Source organism: Sus scrofa, chromosome 15 (assembly GCF_000003025.6).
Source record: "Sus scrofa isolate TJ Tabasco breed Duroc chromosome 15, Sscrofa11.1, whole genome shotgun sequence".
In the NCBI taxonomy this organism is placed as follows: Eukaryota; Metazoa; Chordata; class Mammalia; order Artiodactyla; family Suidae; genus Sus; species Sus scrofa.
In genome coordinates, this window is record NC_010457.5 from 117,617,246 (window position 1) to 117,631,395 (window position 14,150).

General features: G+C 41.6%; 1 protein-coding gene across 1 annotated transcript in view; it reads left to right on the top strand.

The window, feature by feature from the left end:
- Positions 339-14,150, top strand: part of ATIC (5-aminoimidazole-4-carboxamide ribonucleotide formyltransferase/IMP cyclohydrolase) — a 31,480-nt gene continuing 17,668 nt past the window's right edge. The window contains 7 exon segments of the mRNA NM_001130736.1: positions 339-413; positions 724-850; positions 3,929-4,005; positions 5,347-5,413; positions 8,690-8,778; positions 9,572-9,723; positions 10,391-10,547. Of these exon segments, the coding sequence (NP_001124208.1) occupies positions 395-413; positions 724-850; positions 3,929-4,005; positions 5,347-5,413; positions 8,690-8,778; positions 9,572-9,723; positions 10,391-10,547 (688 nt within the window). The 5' untranslated portion in view covers positions 339-394.

The following is a 14,150-nucleotide window of genomic DNA, read 5'->3' on the forward strand; positions in this document are numbered from 1 at the left end:
GGCTTTCGACACTTTTATGTACATTTCAGCGTCAGGAGACAGGCTGCCCCAGGCAAGAGGCGTTTGCTCTGGAGGCCCGGGGCGGCCACGTTTTCAGGGAAGGGACAAATCACGTTTCGGGTGTGAGACAAGGAGCAGTGGTCCCTTCAAGCTTTGGGCGTAGGAAGCCAGCGGCAGCGGATCCCGCCTTCCCTTGCAGCCCCGAGGTTCCAATTTCGCGTCTGAAATTGAACGGGGGCGGTGCGAGGGCGGGGACGAGTCACGTGATAGGTCAGGTGCCCACCCGGCCCGCCCCTCTGACTTCTCCGGTCAGTTCTGGCCGCACCGCCTCCCTCTGCACGTGGAGTCGCCGCTTTTGTCCCCTGCGCGTCCCTGAGTCCCGCCGTCTGCAGCCATGGCGCCTGGGCAGCTCGGTGAGCCCCTCGGCGCCCTGCTGGAGCCGCGTCTTTGGCGCCCGTGCACCGCGGCGCCCTCACCCCGCCATGGCGGCGCCCTGGCGGGAGCTGGGTTGGGGGCGGCGCTGCGGCCTGCCAGGCCCCGGCCCGCGGTAGTGCGGCGCGCTGGCTGCAGACCCGGCCAGCCCCAGGCCAAAGTCTGGGTTGGATAGTGTGGGCCTTGAGTTTCGTGACTGCCCTCCCCAGACTGCCCACCTCCTCCCCCTGGGACTTAAAAAACATAATGTGGTGGTGTATTGCGAGTGACGGAAAATGTCTTATGTTTCAGCCTTATTTAGTGTCTCTGACAAAACTGGCCTTGTGGAATTTGCCAGGAACCTAGCTTCTGTTGGTTTGAATCTGATCGCTTCTGGAGGGACCGCAAAAGCTCTCAGAGATGCTGGTCTGGCAGTCAGGTAAGGCATAACTTACTTTTTAAGTCAAGTCCGGTCAGAACCAGTGTAACGACATTAATCAGAAAGTAATATATTCCAGGCGCTGAATAAAATATGTTACTTCTCCCTACAATGCTGTGAGGTTCCTACTGCTACGTAACTAACCATTTAGTAGAAGAGGAAAGTGAGGCTCAGAGAAATGAATAACTTCAAGTTTACAAAGTTAAGTAGGATTAGAACTAAGAGTTGGGAGCTCCAGAGTCCTCTTTCAGAGCCCTGCTCCTTAGCCACTACCTGTAAGGGACTAAATTAGGTGTGCTGTTTGTCGTGCAAGGAGAAAGTCATGATTTGCATGATGCACAAGATCTGTTTTTACTGGCTCTTAAAGTGAAACTGTTGACATCATTAAAACTCTTAAGATTAGTCTCTCTTCCCTTATCATTCTCTGGTACCTTTATGAAGGTAATACATCTGCATTTATCCCCTCATTCACAAGCTACTTCCTGGCTGTGTGGTGGAAAGAGGGAATGTGCAAAAGTAGATCTGGAAGCCATCCCCGCCTCTTGGAGTTGGCATTCTGATGGGAGAGGGAGAAAATACTCAAAGGCAGGAAATGAAGAAGGCCATAGGACAGCTATAAATTGCACTGAAAGTTCAGAGGGAGGACAACCCCACCCCTGAATTATACTTTTTTTTTTCTTTTTTAAAATATATGTATATAGTCTTTTTTCAGGCCTGCACCCACAGCATATGGAGGTTCCCAGGCTAGGGATTGAATCAGAGCTGCAGCCGCCTGCCTGTGCCACAGCCACAGCAACGCAGGATCCGAGCTCCATCTATGACCTACACCACAGGTCATATAGCAAGGCCTGATCCTTAACCCATTGAGCAAGGCCTGGGATCGAACCTGCATCCTCATGGACACTAGTCAGATTTATTTCCACTGAATCATGACGGGAACTCCTAAAATACATTTTTAAAAAGGAATATAAGTTCTGTCTTTTGCCCAGTGGAAAATTCTACTCCTTGTCCTCTGGATTCATGTAGAGTTAGATTCTAAACTTTTTTCCTTTTGTAATTTTGCCCCCTTTGTGGGCAATATACAGCTTCCCTAAATCGAACAAGTTCACATGGCAAGAATGAATGCCTTACCTTATTTATTAAATAAATGCTTTCTAGTTTTGAAAGTCTTGCATCTTTTCTCTGAGGTAGTTCCCATAGGAACTCTGTAAGAATCACTAGAGGCAGGGTATTCTTACTGAACAGCCATGAGGTGAGGATCCAAAATCCAGACCATTCTTTCCATTGGACCATGTTGAGTCCTGTCATAGTTGACCCTTCAAATTAAGCGAGGTCCTGTTTTCTAGTCTTTTTTTCCCTACCAAATTTTGTATTATGAAAATATTTCAGACATAATCTAGAGAGAAAAGTATAACGAGCCCTCATGTTGGAAATCCATCCCCCAGTTTAAATATTTATCTGCTCTCTAGTGTTGTTCGATCTGTACCTCTGCCCCCTCCTTGCTAACCCCTGTTATAGCTCTTTTTTTAAAAAATGGATGGGAAGGATGTAACTTTTTCTATTGAAGTGAGGCTGTTTACATGTGTGTGTGTATTACATGTATTAACTCTCCTTACAAGGTTTTGGTGTTAGGTAATATTATCCCCAAGGTAATATTATCCCCACTTAATAGATATGGAAACTGAGGCACAAAGAAGTAGCTTACCCAAGATCACACCGCTAACAAAGTTATCAAAAGGTGAAACAGCCAGGATTTTACCCTAGGGAAGCTGAGGTGTGAGGTAAACTGATGAGAAGGTAATCTGGTTAGTATACAGTAGTGGGCACTCAGAGAATTATCCCAAAGATGGCAGCTGTTATATACAAATTCTTAAATATAAAGTAGTAGCAAGCTTCTTAGTTACCGCAAATGGTTGTTATTTCTGAGAGGTTTCCCTCCTCTCCTATTAGCAGTTACCCTCAGTTGAAGCAACTGGGTTTTATTTCCTGAGTTCCAGGAAAGGGAATTTTGAGTTAGACACTATGCCACCTGTTTCTCAGTTTATGTTGGAACTATGTACCCTTGGTCAAACACCAGTCATTTGCAAATGACTTTGCTGAAGAGAACCTACTCAGGAAATTCTATATCCTCTTGGTGAATTGGCTGCTTTAAATGTTTGTTATTATTTTTTTCTATAAAGGCAATATATGTTGATTGTAGAAAACCTGGAAAATGTGAAAAATTATAGGGAAGGTAGTAAAAATGGCTTAAAATTCTGTTCAACATGTTGATGTGTTTCCTTCTAGTATTTTTATACACATATTCTTTATTGCGTAATTCATACATAAGATAGTTTTGCTTCTTGCCTTTTTTCATTTAACATGTCGTGAGTTTTTAAAATTTTGCTTGTAAATTCTGCCGGAGAGAGGGTTCAGGTTAGTGTAGTAATATAGATTGATTTAATTTTTTTTTCTTTTTAGGGCTATGCCTGTGACCTCTGCCACATCCTTGCAGCTATGCCAGATTCTTAATATATTGAGCGAGGCCAGGGATTGAACCCAGATCCTCACTGACACTGTTGGGTTCTCAACCTGCTGAGCCACAATAGGAACTCCTGGAGCAATATTTTAGTACCATCTTTTGGATTTCTCTTGTGGCAGAGTGGGTTAAAAACCCAGCTTTGTCATTACAGCAGCCAGAAGTCTTGCTCTAACGTATCTGTGAGGCTGTGAAATCTGTGGAGGCTAGGGATGGAATCAGAGCTTCAGCTGCCAGCCTGTGCCACAGCAACCTGGGATCCAAGCCGCATCTGCGACCTAGGCCACAGCTTGCAGCAATGCCAGATCCTAACCCAGTGAGCGAGGCCAGAGATTGAACTCGCATCCTCATGCATGCTAGTCAGTTTCTTAACCTGCTGAGCCACAACGGGAACTCCTGAATTTATTTCATAATAGTTCATTAGTATGGCTTATAATTTGTTTTCTGAATTCTGAATATCCAGGCTCCCAAAAAACATTAAACGATCCTTTGGAATAGTGTAAAGTGTAAAATGACAGCTCAGCAGAAGCAATAGCAATATCCGGTTTATCTTTTTCCAGAGATGTGTCTGAGCTAACTGGATTTCCTGAAATGTTAGGAGGGCGTGTGAAAACCTTGCATCCTGCAGTCCATGCTGGTAAGTGGTTGATACATTCAATTTTTAAAACACAAAGTAGTTTTCAGTTGCTTTGAAGAATAAACAGGAATAAGGAAAAATGACAGGTCATAAGCTCAAAAAAAATGATCTGTGAGGTTATAGTGGTTTTGTCACATGTGCTGCTAAAGTTCATAATAGATTAGAACATGTTTAAAGTCAGGTTTGCTTCATTACCTGATGGATTCCTCTCCTGCTATTAATTAGTCCTGGCCTAATAACTAATTTAGAGTGTGGTATTTCCTGCTGGACCTAATAAAAATACTTAGATTTTAGAGTTGTTAAACTTTTATGATGACTCAAATTAAGAATAAAATATCATTGGAGTTCCCGTTGTGGCGCAGTGGTTAACAAATCCGACTAGGAACCGTGAGGTTGAGGGTTCAATCCCTGGCCTTGCTTAGTGGGTTGAGGATCCGGCGTTGCCATGAGCTGTGGTGTAGGTCGCAGACAGGCTCGGATCCAGCGTTGCTGTGGCTCTGGCGTAGGCCGATGGCTACAGCTCCGATTTGACCCCTAGCCTGGGAACCTCCATATGCCGAGGGAGCAGCTCAAGATAAGGCAAAAAAAACCACACACACACACACAAAAAGAAGAATAAAACATCTTAGGAGTTCTCGTTGTGGCTCAGTGGTTAACAAATCTGACTAGGAACCATGAGGTTTTGGGTTCGATCCCTGGCCTTGCTCAGTGGGTTAAGGATCCAGCGTTGCCATGAGCTGTGGTGTAGGTTGCAGATGCAGCTCAGATCCTGCGTTGCTGTAGCTCTGTCGTAGGGTGGCGGCTACAGCTCCGGTTAGCCCCTAGCTTGGGAACCTCCATATGCCTTGTGTGTGGCCCTAGAAAAAGACAAAAAAAAAAAAAGAATAAAACATCATAGTGTAACTGACTTTCAAAGGAATTTTTTCACAATGCTTTACTTGTGTTCATTCATCTGAGACAGTGAATTGCTGTGACAGTGAATTTCATAACCAAAATTGTGAGAAACAGGTGTATTGATTGCTAGCTTCCCAACTACAGTAAAGTTGGCATAATGAGGGTTCTAAGGCTAAGAATTATCTTACTAGCCATTTACTTATGAGAGCATGGAGTAATGGAACTGACAACAGTTAAGTGAAAATTCCTTTTACATTTTTCTCCTCAAGAAAAGTTATCAGGAACTGATTTTTAAGTATACCCACTAATCTTCATTTTGTATTATGTTTGGTATTCTTTATTAGGCAGTGCTAGAGGCTTTTAACTTGATTGATGGAGTCATATTGGAAAGAAATGCCTTATTTTAACTTGTTTTTTGAACCTAAGACTTCAACTTTGTTTAATTAGGAATCTTGGCTCGTAATATCCCAGAAGACAGTGCTGACATGGCCAGACTTGATTTCAGTCTTATAAGGTAAAAATTCAAAGCTGAACTTTTAATACCTTAAGGATCAAAGGCAAAGAAGCCAAACTTGGTGTCTCTCTCTTTTTTAATGGCTATACCCTGGGCATGTGGAAGTTCCTGGGCCAGGTTGCTTCCTAGCCGCCACAGTGACCAACGCTGTAACTGTAGCAGCACTGGAGCTTTTTAAAGATCGAGTTAGGGAGTTCCGTCTTGGCTCAGCAGTAACGAACCCTACTAGTATCCATGAGGACGTGGGTTTGATCCCTGGCCTCACTCAGTGAGTTAAGGATCTGGGGTTGCCATGAGCTGTGGTGTAGGTCACAGACACGGCTCGGATCTGGTGTTGCTATGGTGTAGGCCAGCAGTTACAGCTCCAGTTTGACCCCTAGCCTGGGAACTTCTATATGCCACCTGCGCGGCCCTTTTAAAAAAAAAAAATAAGTAAATAAATAAAGATCAAGTTAGCATTAGGTTTAGTTTCCTGATCACTTACTATAAACATTTATTGAAGATCTTTGTGATGTTGTACAAGGGTAAGCATTTTGATTTTGCCAAGTTTATATTACCAGAATGCATAATTAGGAGGCTGTGTTCTAAATGGTAGTATATATAAATAACTTAGTCATTTACATAATGATATTTAAAGTTCTTAATATATATGTATAGCAGCTTAATCAGATATAATTCACATACCATCTATTTCCCCAATTTAAAATAGATAATTCAGTAGTTTTTAGTATATTTAGAATTGTGCAGTTATGAGTTAATATTAGAATATATTCATCACCCCTACCTTAAATCCCCACCCCCCAAAAAACCCTACCCATTATCTTTCATTCTTCATTTCCCCCAATATCCTAGGCAACCACCAGTCTATTTTCTGTCTCTGTGGATTTACACTGAACATTGCACATTAGGGAAATCATATAGTATATGGTGCTTTGTGACTAGTTTCTTAGCATGTATTCAGGGTTCATCCATATTATAGCATATATCAGTAATTCATTTCTTTATTGCCAAAAAAAATCTGTTGTATGGATATGCACCCATTTATCAGTTCATCAGTTGATGGATATTTGGATTGTTTCCAGTTTTGGATGTTATGAATAATGCAACTATGAACATTCATGTACAGGTTTTTGTGTGGATATGTATTTTCATTTCTCTTGGGTATATACCTGGGAATTCACCTGGGAATGGAATTCCTTGGTCATCTGATAATTGCTCAATCTTTTGAGGAGCTATCAGACTACTTTCCAAAGTGTAAATTTACTTAATTTTACTTTCAGATTGTTGCTAGTGTGTGTAAGTTCAGTTGATTTTATATCCTAAAACCTTGCTGAACTCATTTACTGATTAGTACTTGTAGTTTTTTTGTGGTGTTTCTGGTGTATTTTTAGGATTTACTGTATACAAGATCACGTCACCTGCTAATAGAGATAGCATCACTTCTTCCTTTCCAATCTTGGAGTCTTCTATTTCTTTTTCTTTGCTAATTGACCTGACTAGAACCTCCAGTACAGTATTGAATAGAAGTGGTGAGAGTGGATATCCTTGTCTTGGTCCTGATCTTAGGGGAAAGTTTTCAGTCTTTCACCTTTAAGTATGATGGTAGGTGTGGGTTTTTAAAAGATACCATTTATCATTTGAGCAAATTCTCTCCTATTCTTAATTTTTGAGTGTTTCTATCCTGAATGGTGGGTTATTCAGTTTTGTCAGATGCTTTCTGTGCATATATTGAGATAATTCGATTGTTTTTGTCCTGTATTTTATTGACATGTGCTATTATATTAACCGATTTATAATGTTAACTCAGCCTTACATTCCTGGGATGAACCATATTTGGCTGCGGTGTGTATCTTTTATATTTTACTGGATTTAATTTGGCAGCATTTTATTGAGGACTTTGTGGTCTGTATTCAAAAGATACTGGTCAGTATTTTTCTTGTGACATTTTGTCTGGTTTTAGTATCAGAGTTATAAGTATTTGGAAGTGTCCCCCCTTCTTTTTTTTTTTTTTTTTTTTTTTTTAATTAGTTTTTATCAGTTGTACTTCTTTCCCTGGGGAACCTGCTCACATAGCCCCTTACATTGCAGCCCTAGCCCTATCTGTTTCACTGGTTGTGAATTTTAGATCAGGGCTATCATTAAATTGTTTTTGGTCTTCTATTACCATTTTTGTGTATGATCTCTCCTAAGACACAGCAAATACTTCACCCTTACAATACTTCATCATTGTAAACAATCTATTGGAAATACAATATAAAATCTAGTTTTTTAGATAGCAGTGATCATATTCCAAAATGAGGATGTTATGTGTAGCCTTGTTTTTGTTTTTTGCTTTTTTTTTTTTTTTTTAGGGCTGCATCTGTGGCATATGGAGGTTCTGAGACTAGGGGTAGAATCAGAGCCACAGCTGCTGGCCTACACCACAGCCACAGCAACATGGGATCTGAGCCACGTCTGCAACCTACACTACGGCTCACGGCAACACTGGATCCCGACACATTGAACAAGGCCAGGGATCGAACCCACATCCTCATGGATACTAGTCAGATTCATTTTCACTGCACCACAGTGGGAACTCTGGTAGCCTTGTATTTTATTTATGTATTTATGTATTTATTTATTTATTTATTGTCTTTTTAGGGCCACACCTGTGGCATATAGAGGTTCCCAGGCTAGGGGTCAGATCAGAGCTGTAGCCACTGGCCCATGCCACAGCCCCGGCAATGCCAGATCTGAGCCACGTCCGTGACCTACACCACAGCTCACGGCAACACTAGATCCTTAACCCATTGATCAAGGCCAGGGATCAAACCTCGTCCTTATGGGTACTAGTCACCTTCATTTCCAGTGATCCACGATGGGAACTCTGCCTTATATTTTGTATTTTATTATGTATTTATGTATGTATTATATGTTCTATATTTATTATTTATTTTATATTTTATAATGTATTTATATTGAAAACTTTTCTTTTTTAATTTTGATGGTTTTATAGTATCATGGATAGCTAAGGTTTCCCAAGCAGCAGCATTGCCGTGTGATTGGAGGGAATGTGTATTGAGAACATTTGCTGACTGCAGCCACTTCTGTTTACCCTGCTCTTGAAACATTGGGAGGTCCTGAGGTTTCAACGAAACCCTTTAGAACTTTAAAATGTCAAGCTCACAGTTTATATTTTCAGTCGTTAGGGGCTTTGGGTCTTGTTAATAGCTACTGACATGTGTGAACCATGTAAATTTGAGTTTTTAGTGACAGCTAAATTCCTCCTTGTTTTAGAGTTGTCGTTTGTAATCTGTATCCCTTTGTGAAGACAGTGGCTTCTCCAGATGTAACTCTTGAAGAGGCTGTTGAACAGATTGATATTGGTAAGTTAGAAAAGCTGTATTTGAAGACTGCCAGAGGAGAAAACCATTTACATTTTAAATGAGATTACTTTTTTTTTTAAGTATAGTTGTTTTATGGTGTGGTACCAATTTCTGTTGTACAGCAAAGTGACTCAGTCATACATACATACATACATATATATATAAATATATATATATATACATCTTTTTTTATATTATTTCCCATTCATGGTCTATCCCAGGAGATTGGATATAGTTCCCTGTGCTATACACAGGAACTTGTTGCTTATTCAGTCTAAATGTAGTAGTTCGCATGAGATTATGTTTTGATGTTCACTGTTGGAAGAGAAAAGAGATACTCCTCCCAGATAGTTGTAGGATGACTGTAATTCATTTCGACTTCCTAAGCTGTTTCTCTATGTAGAGATTCATCTGGCTAATTTTTCTTTCATTTTTATTTTTTATTTTTTTGCTTTTTTAGGGCCGCATCCAGGCATATGAAAGTTCTTGGGCTAGGGGTCAAATAGAAGCAGAGCTGCCAGCCTACACCACAGCAAAATGGGATCTGAGCCTCATCTTCGACCCACACCACAGCTCGCAGCAACGCTGGATCCTTAACCCACTGATCGAGGCCAGGGTTCGAACCACATCCTCATGGATACTAGTCGGGTTCCTTGGCACTGAGCTGCAATGGGAATTCCCATTTCTTTTATATTTTTTTAAAGCAAGAATTATGGTAGAAGTATGTGTACAGTGACTTTATTTGAAGAATGTTAAACTTATCTGAAAATGCAAATTCTCTTGTTCTTCAAAGGTGGGGTAACCTTGCTGAGAGCGGCAGCCAAAAATCACGCTCGAGTGACAGTAGTGTGTGAACCAGAGGACTACGCAGCTGTGTCCTCGGAGATGCAGGGCTCTGACAACAAAGACACATCTCTGGAGACAAGACGTCAGTTAGCCTTGAAGGTGAGGGACACACTTTTTTTTTCCTTGATTTCCCCCCGCCCCGGCCACTCCCACAGCATGTGGTAGTTCCTAGGCCAGGATCATAGCCATGCCAAAGCAGTGACAGTGCCAGATCCTTAACCTCCTGAGCCACAAGGAAACCCTGGGACACACTTTTATCTAGTATAGTATTTGCAAAAACCAAAAAGTACTCAGTTCTCACCAAATTGCATCACCCACCAGGGCTCTGCTAGAAACTGCTATGCTTTTGTTATAAATGCAGAGACTGGATTCTCTTGTGGAGCATGGTTTAAGGATCCACTGTTGTCATTGCAGTGGCTTGGGTTGCTGCTATCGCATGGGTTTGATTCCTGGCCCAGGAACTTCCATACACCATGCGTTATGGGCCAAAAATAATAAATAAGTAGGTCTCAACTACAGCTCGGATCTGATCCCTGGCCCAGGAATTTCACATGCCACAGGCAGCCAGAAAAGAAAAACGAAAAAGAATTAAAGAGAAATAGAAAGGAATTCTTTTCAGTCCTGATTCTGGTCAGTATTATTTGGTGTCATTCCTGCACTGGCGTGTGCAGAGTGGAGGGTGTGGTTTGCATATACTGCTTGAAACCAATTTACCTCACTTTGGGGAATACGGCGGGTATATCACACAACTAAACTCTCTTTCTAGGCTTTCACTCATACGGCACAATATGACGAAGCAATTTCAGATTACTTCAGGAAAGAGTATGGTAAAGGAATATCTCAGATGCCCTTGAGGTATGGAATGAACCCTCATCAAACTCCTGCCCAGTTATATACCCTGAAGCCCAAGCTTCCCATCACAGGTAAAGGCAGAGTGTTATGTGTCTGGAGGTGTATTGTGATTCACTTTAGAAGATAAAGTAAAGTACATAATAGCTCTTAATAGCTGTCTGAAGATGGAGATGCCCAGGGGACTTGGGAACCAAAAATACTGAAGTAATCTGGGGTCAAGTGAGGCCAAGTTGGAGATACAGATTGGAATGTCTTTGGCATGTGGGTGATTTTGAAGATGTAGGTCAGGGTGGGATGGCCTGGATTTCGTAGGAGAGGGTCAGGACCAAGCCTTAAGGTAGCAATGAAGGAACCCGCAGGGGAAAACCTGAAGAGTTTCAACCGGTTGGAATGCTGCCGAGAGCAGTGGCCGTTTGATTTGGGAATGTTAACCAGAAGCAGTTTCCTTGGAATGATGGCTCTGGAAGCCCAGTTGAAATAGCCAGAATAGGAATATGAGATTAGGAAATATAACTGATAAGATTTGAACAGAGAAATTAATCAGGACTTAGAGGTTTTTAGAGTTATGAGAAGGTTTCCCAGGTTTTTGTTCTATTTTGTTGTTAAAGCGATAGAAGGGGGAGTGTGTGAAGGCCATGAAGGTGAGGTTTGGTGGGGGAGGCAGGGTGGCCCTGGGCGAGAGCGCAGCGCACCCACGATGGTGCCTTTGGTGGTGGGAATATGTGGTCCTGTCTGCTACCTGTCACCAACCATGGGAGAGGAGGGGTGGGAACAGTGTCGGAGGTTTGAGGAATATTTAAAATACTCTTTCCCTTCCCTTCACATTCAGTGGAGCAGCAAGTTCTATTGCTATTTTATCTCAGATGTATTTTGAATCTTTTCTAATACTACCGAGGCCCCATACCCAACCCGAGAGAGAGAGAGAGAGAGAGAGAGAGAGAGAGAGGGAGGGGGGGGGGGGGGGGGGGGGGGGGGGGGGGGGGGGGGGAGAGAGAGAGAGAGAGAGAGTGTGTGTGTGTGTGTGTGTGCGCGCGCGTGTGCATGCACTCGCACATGCAGTCTTAATGACTGGTTTTCTTGTAATTGGAAACAAGAGTCCTATTTGTTTCAAATATTTAGTGGATTAAACAACTTTAAACATTTCTCTGTAGTGCTTTCTCTTATGTCTATAGAGTTGTTAGTATCTTTGGTAATTTAAAGGAGTTACTGTAACTCTGAGATGTTTCAGAGCCAAGTTTTCTCTCACTTATCATAATTAGCCTAAACCGTCTAAAGAAGGGAGATGGAGTTTTACCTAAGGTGTCTCATTTAAATTTTGCATAACGGGAGTACACTTCGTGGCTCAGCAGAAACAATCTAACTAGCATCCGTGAGGACGCAGGTTTGATCCCTGGCCTCTCTCAGTGGGTTAAGGATCTGGTGTTGCTGTGAGCTGTGGTGTAGGTTGAAGACATGACGTGGATCTGGCATTGCTTTGGCATAGGCCGGTGGCTACTGCCCCGATTCGACCCTTAGCCTGGGAATCTCCATATGCCTCAGGTTTGGCCCTTAAAATTAAAAAAAAAAAAAAAAAAAATTGCATGATGTATGTCCTATAGAGTATTTTACTTTTGTTGTTATTATATATTGCCTAATTGTTTCTTCTTTGCCTCTCCCATAAGCTCCGTTAGAACAGTGATTTTTGTTGAATGAGGGAATTTTTTTCTCCAGGTAATTTTATTAAAAGACATTTATTTTTAGAGCAGTTTTAGATTTACCAAAAATTTTCACAAACACACAGAGAATTCTCATGTTCCCTCCACCCCTATTTTCCCTCTTAACAGCCTGCATTATACATTTGTTACAACTGATGAACCAATATTAGTTCATTATTATTACCTAAAGTCCATCATTTAGGTTTACATTCACTCTTCGTGTTTTACATTCTACAGGTCTGGGCAAATGTATATGATGTACTCCCTGTGATAATATCCTGCACAAGGAGTTCCTTTTGTGGCTCAGTGCAAACAGATCTGACTAGTATTCATGAGGACTTGGGTTCAATCACTGGCCTCGCTCAGTGGGTTAAGGATCTGGCATTGTTATGAGCCATGGCTCAGATCTGGTGTTGCTGTGCCTGTGGCATAGGCTGGCAGCTACAGCTCTAATTCAACTCCTAGCCTGGGAACTTCCATATACCACAGGCACAGCCTTAAAAAAAAAAAAAAAAAAAAAATCCCTCCCTTCCAGCTCCCCACACCCTTGGCAACCACTGGTCTTTTTTCAAATGTCATATAGTTGAAAACTAAATTTAGTAAGTAGTCTTTTCAAACTGGGACTGACTTCTTTCCTTAGCAGCATGCATTTAAGGTTCCTCTGTGTCTTTTGGTCACTCATTTCTTATTGCTGAGTAGTATTTCATTGTGTGTTGATGTATCACAGTTTGCTTATCCACTCACCTATTGAAGAGCATCAAAAATAGAAGGTCGATTTTTGGCAGTTTGTGAATAAAGCTTTTATAAACATTTGTGTACATGTTTTTGTGTGGACACAGATTTTCAACTCATTTGGGTAAAATACATAATATTTTCTATTTTATAGTTTTATTGCCTATTTTGTTTCATTTCTTCTTTTTAGGGCCTTATCCACTGTATGTGGAAGTTCCCAGGCTAGGGGTCGAATCGGAGCTGTAGGTGCTGTCCTGTGCCACAGCAGCACCAGATCTGAGCCGAGGCTGTGACCTCCATTGCAGCTCACGGCAATGCTGGATCCTTAACCCACTGAGCAAGGCCAGGGATCAAACCCACATCCTCATGGACACTAGTTGTGTTCTTTACTGCTGAGCCACTATGGGAACTCCATTTTGTTTCCTTTCTAACTCCTCTCATAAGCTCCATGATGAGAGTAATTAGGGGAGGGACTGTTGTATTCACTGATAATATCCAAAGTTCCTAGAATAGTGCCTAGCATTAGAGTGGGCACTCAGCATATATTTGGCAAGGTTTTGATTTTAAAAGTGTCTGCTATCCAAGATAACACAAAAGAAATGAAGTTATAAAGTTGTTTTTTGTTAGTGCCCACTATTTTTTTTTTTGTATACTTATAGTATCCTTAAAGCATATGTAGTATAGTATATTTAAAGTATACTTTATATACTTATAGATAAATGTTTAATTTACAAAAGGTCTTGGGCTTCTGAAAAGTCCTGCCCTTGTTGGGAAAATAGACATTGAAAGGTCGTAGTCTCCTTTTTAACTGCATTTCAACTTTAGGCTAAGCTCCTGAGTCGAGCATAAAAGAAGAAAAAGGAGTTCCCGTCGTGGCGCAGTGGAAATGAATCCAACTAGGAACCTTGAGATTGTGGATTCAATCCCTGGCCTCGCTCAGTGGGTTAAGGATCTGGTATTGCCATTAGCTGTGGTGTAGGTCACAGACACAGCTCGGATCCCAGGTTGCCGTGGTTCTGGTGTAGGCCGGCAGCAACAGCTCTGATTAGACACTAGCCTGGGAACCTCCATATGCCACAGGTGTGGCCCTCAAAAGACAAAAGACAAAAATAAATAAAAGAAGAAAAACCCAACACATAAGTTTTTTCCCTACATGTCTCACCCACTAAACTCTTACTAAAGTTTATGACGTTCCTTAAATTGACAAGATTTACAACTTAAATTTTTTATACTGTAAGTTTTACACTA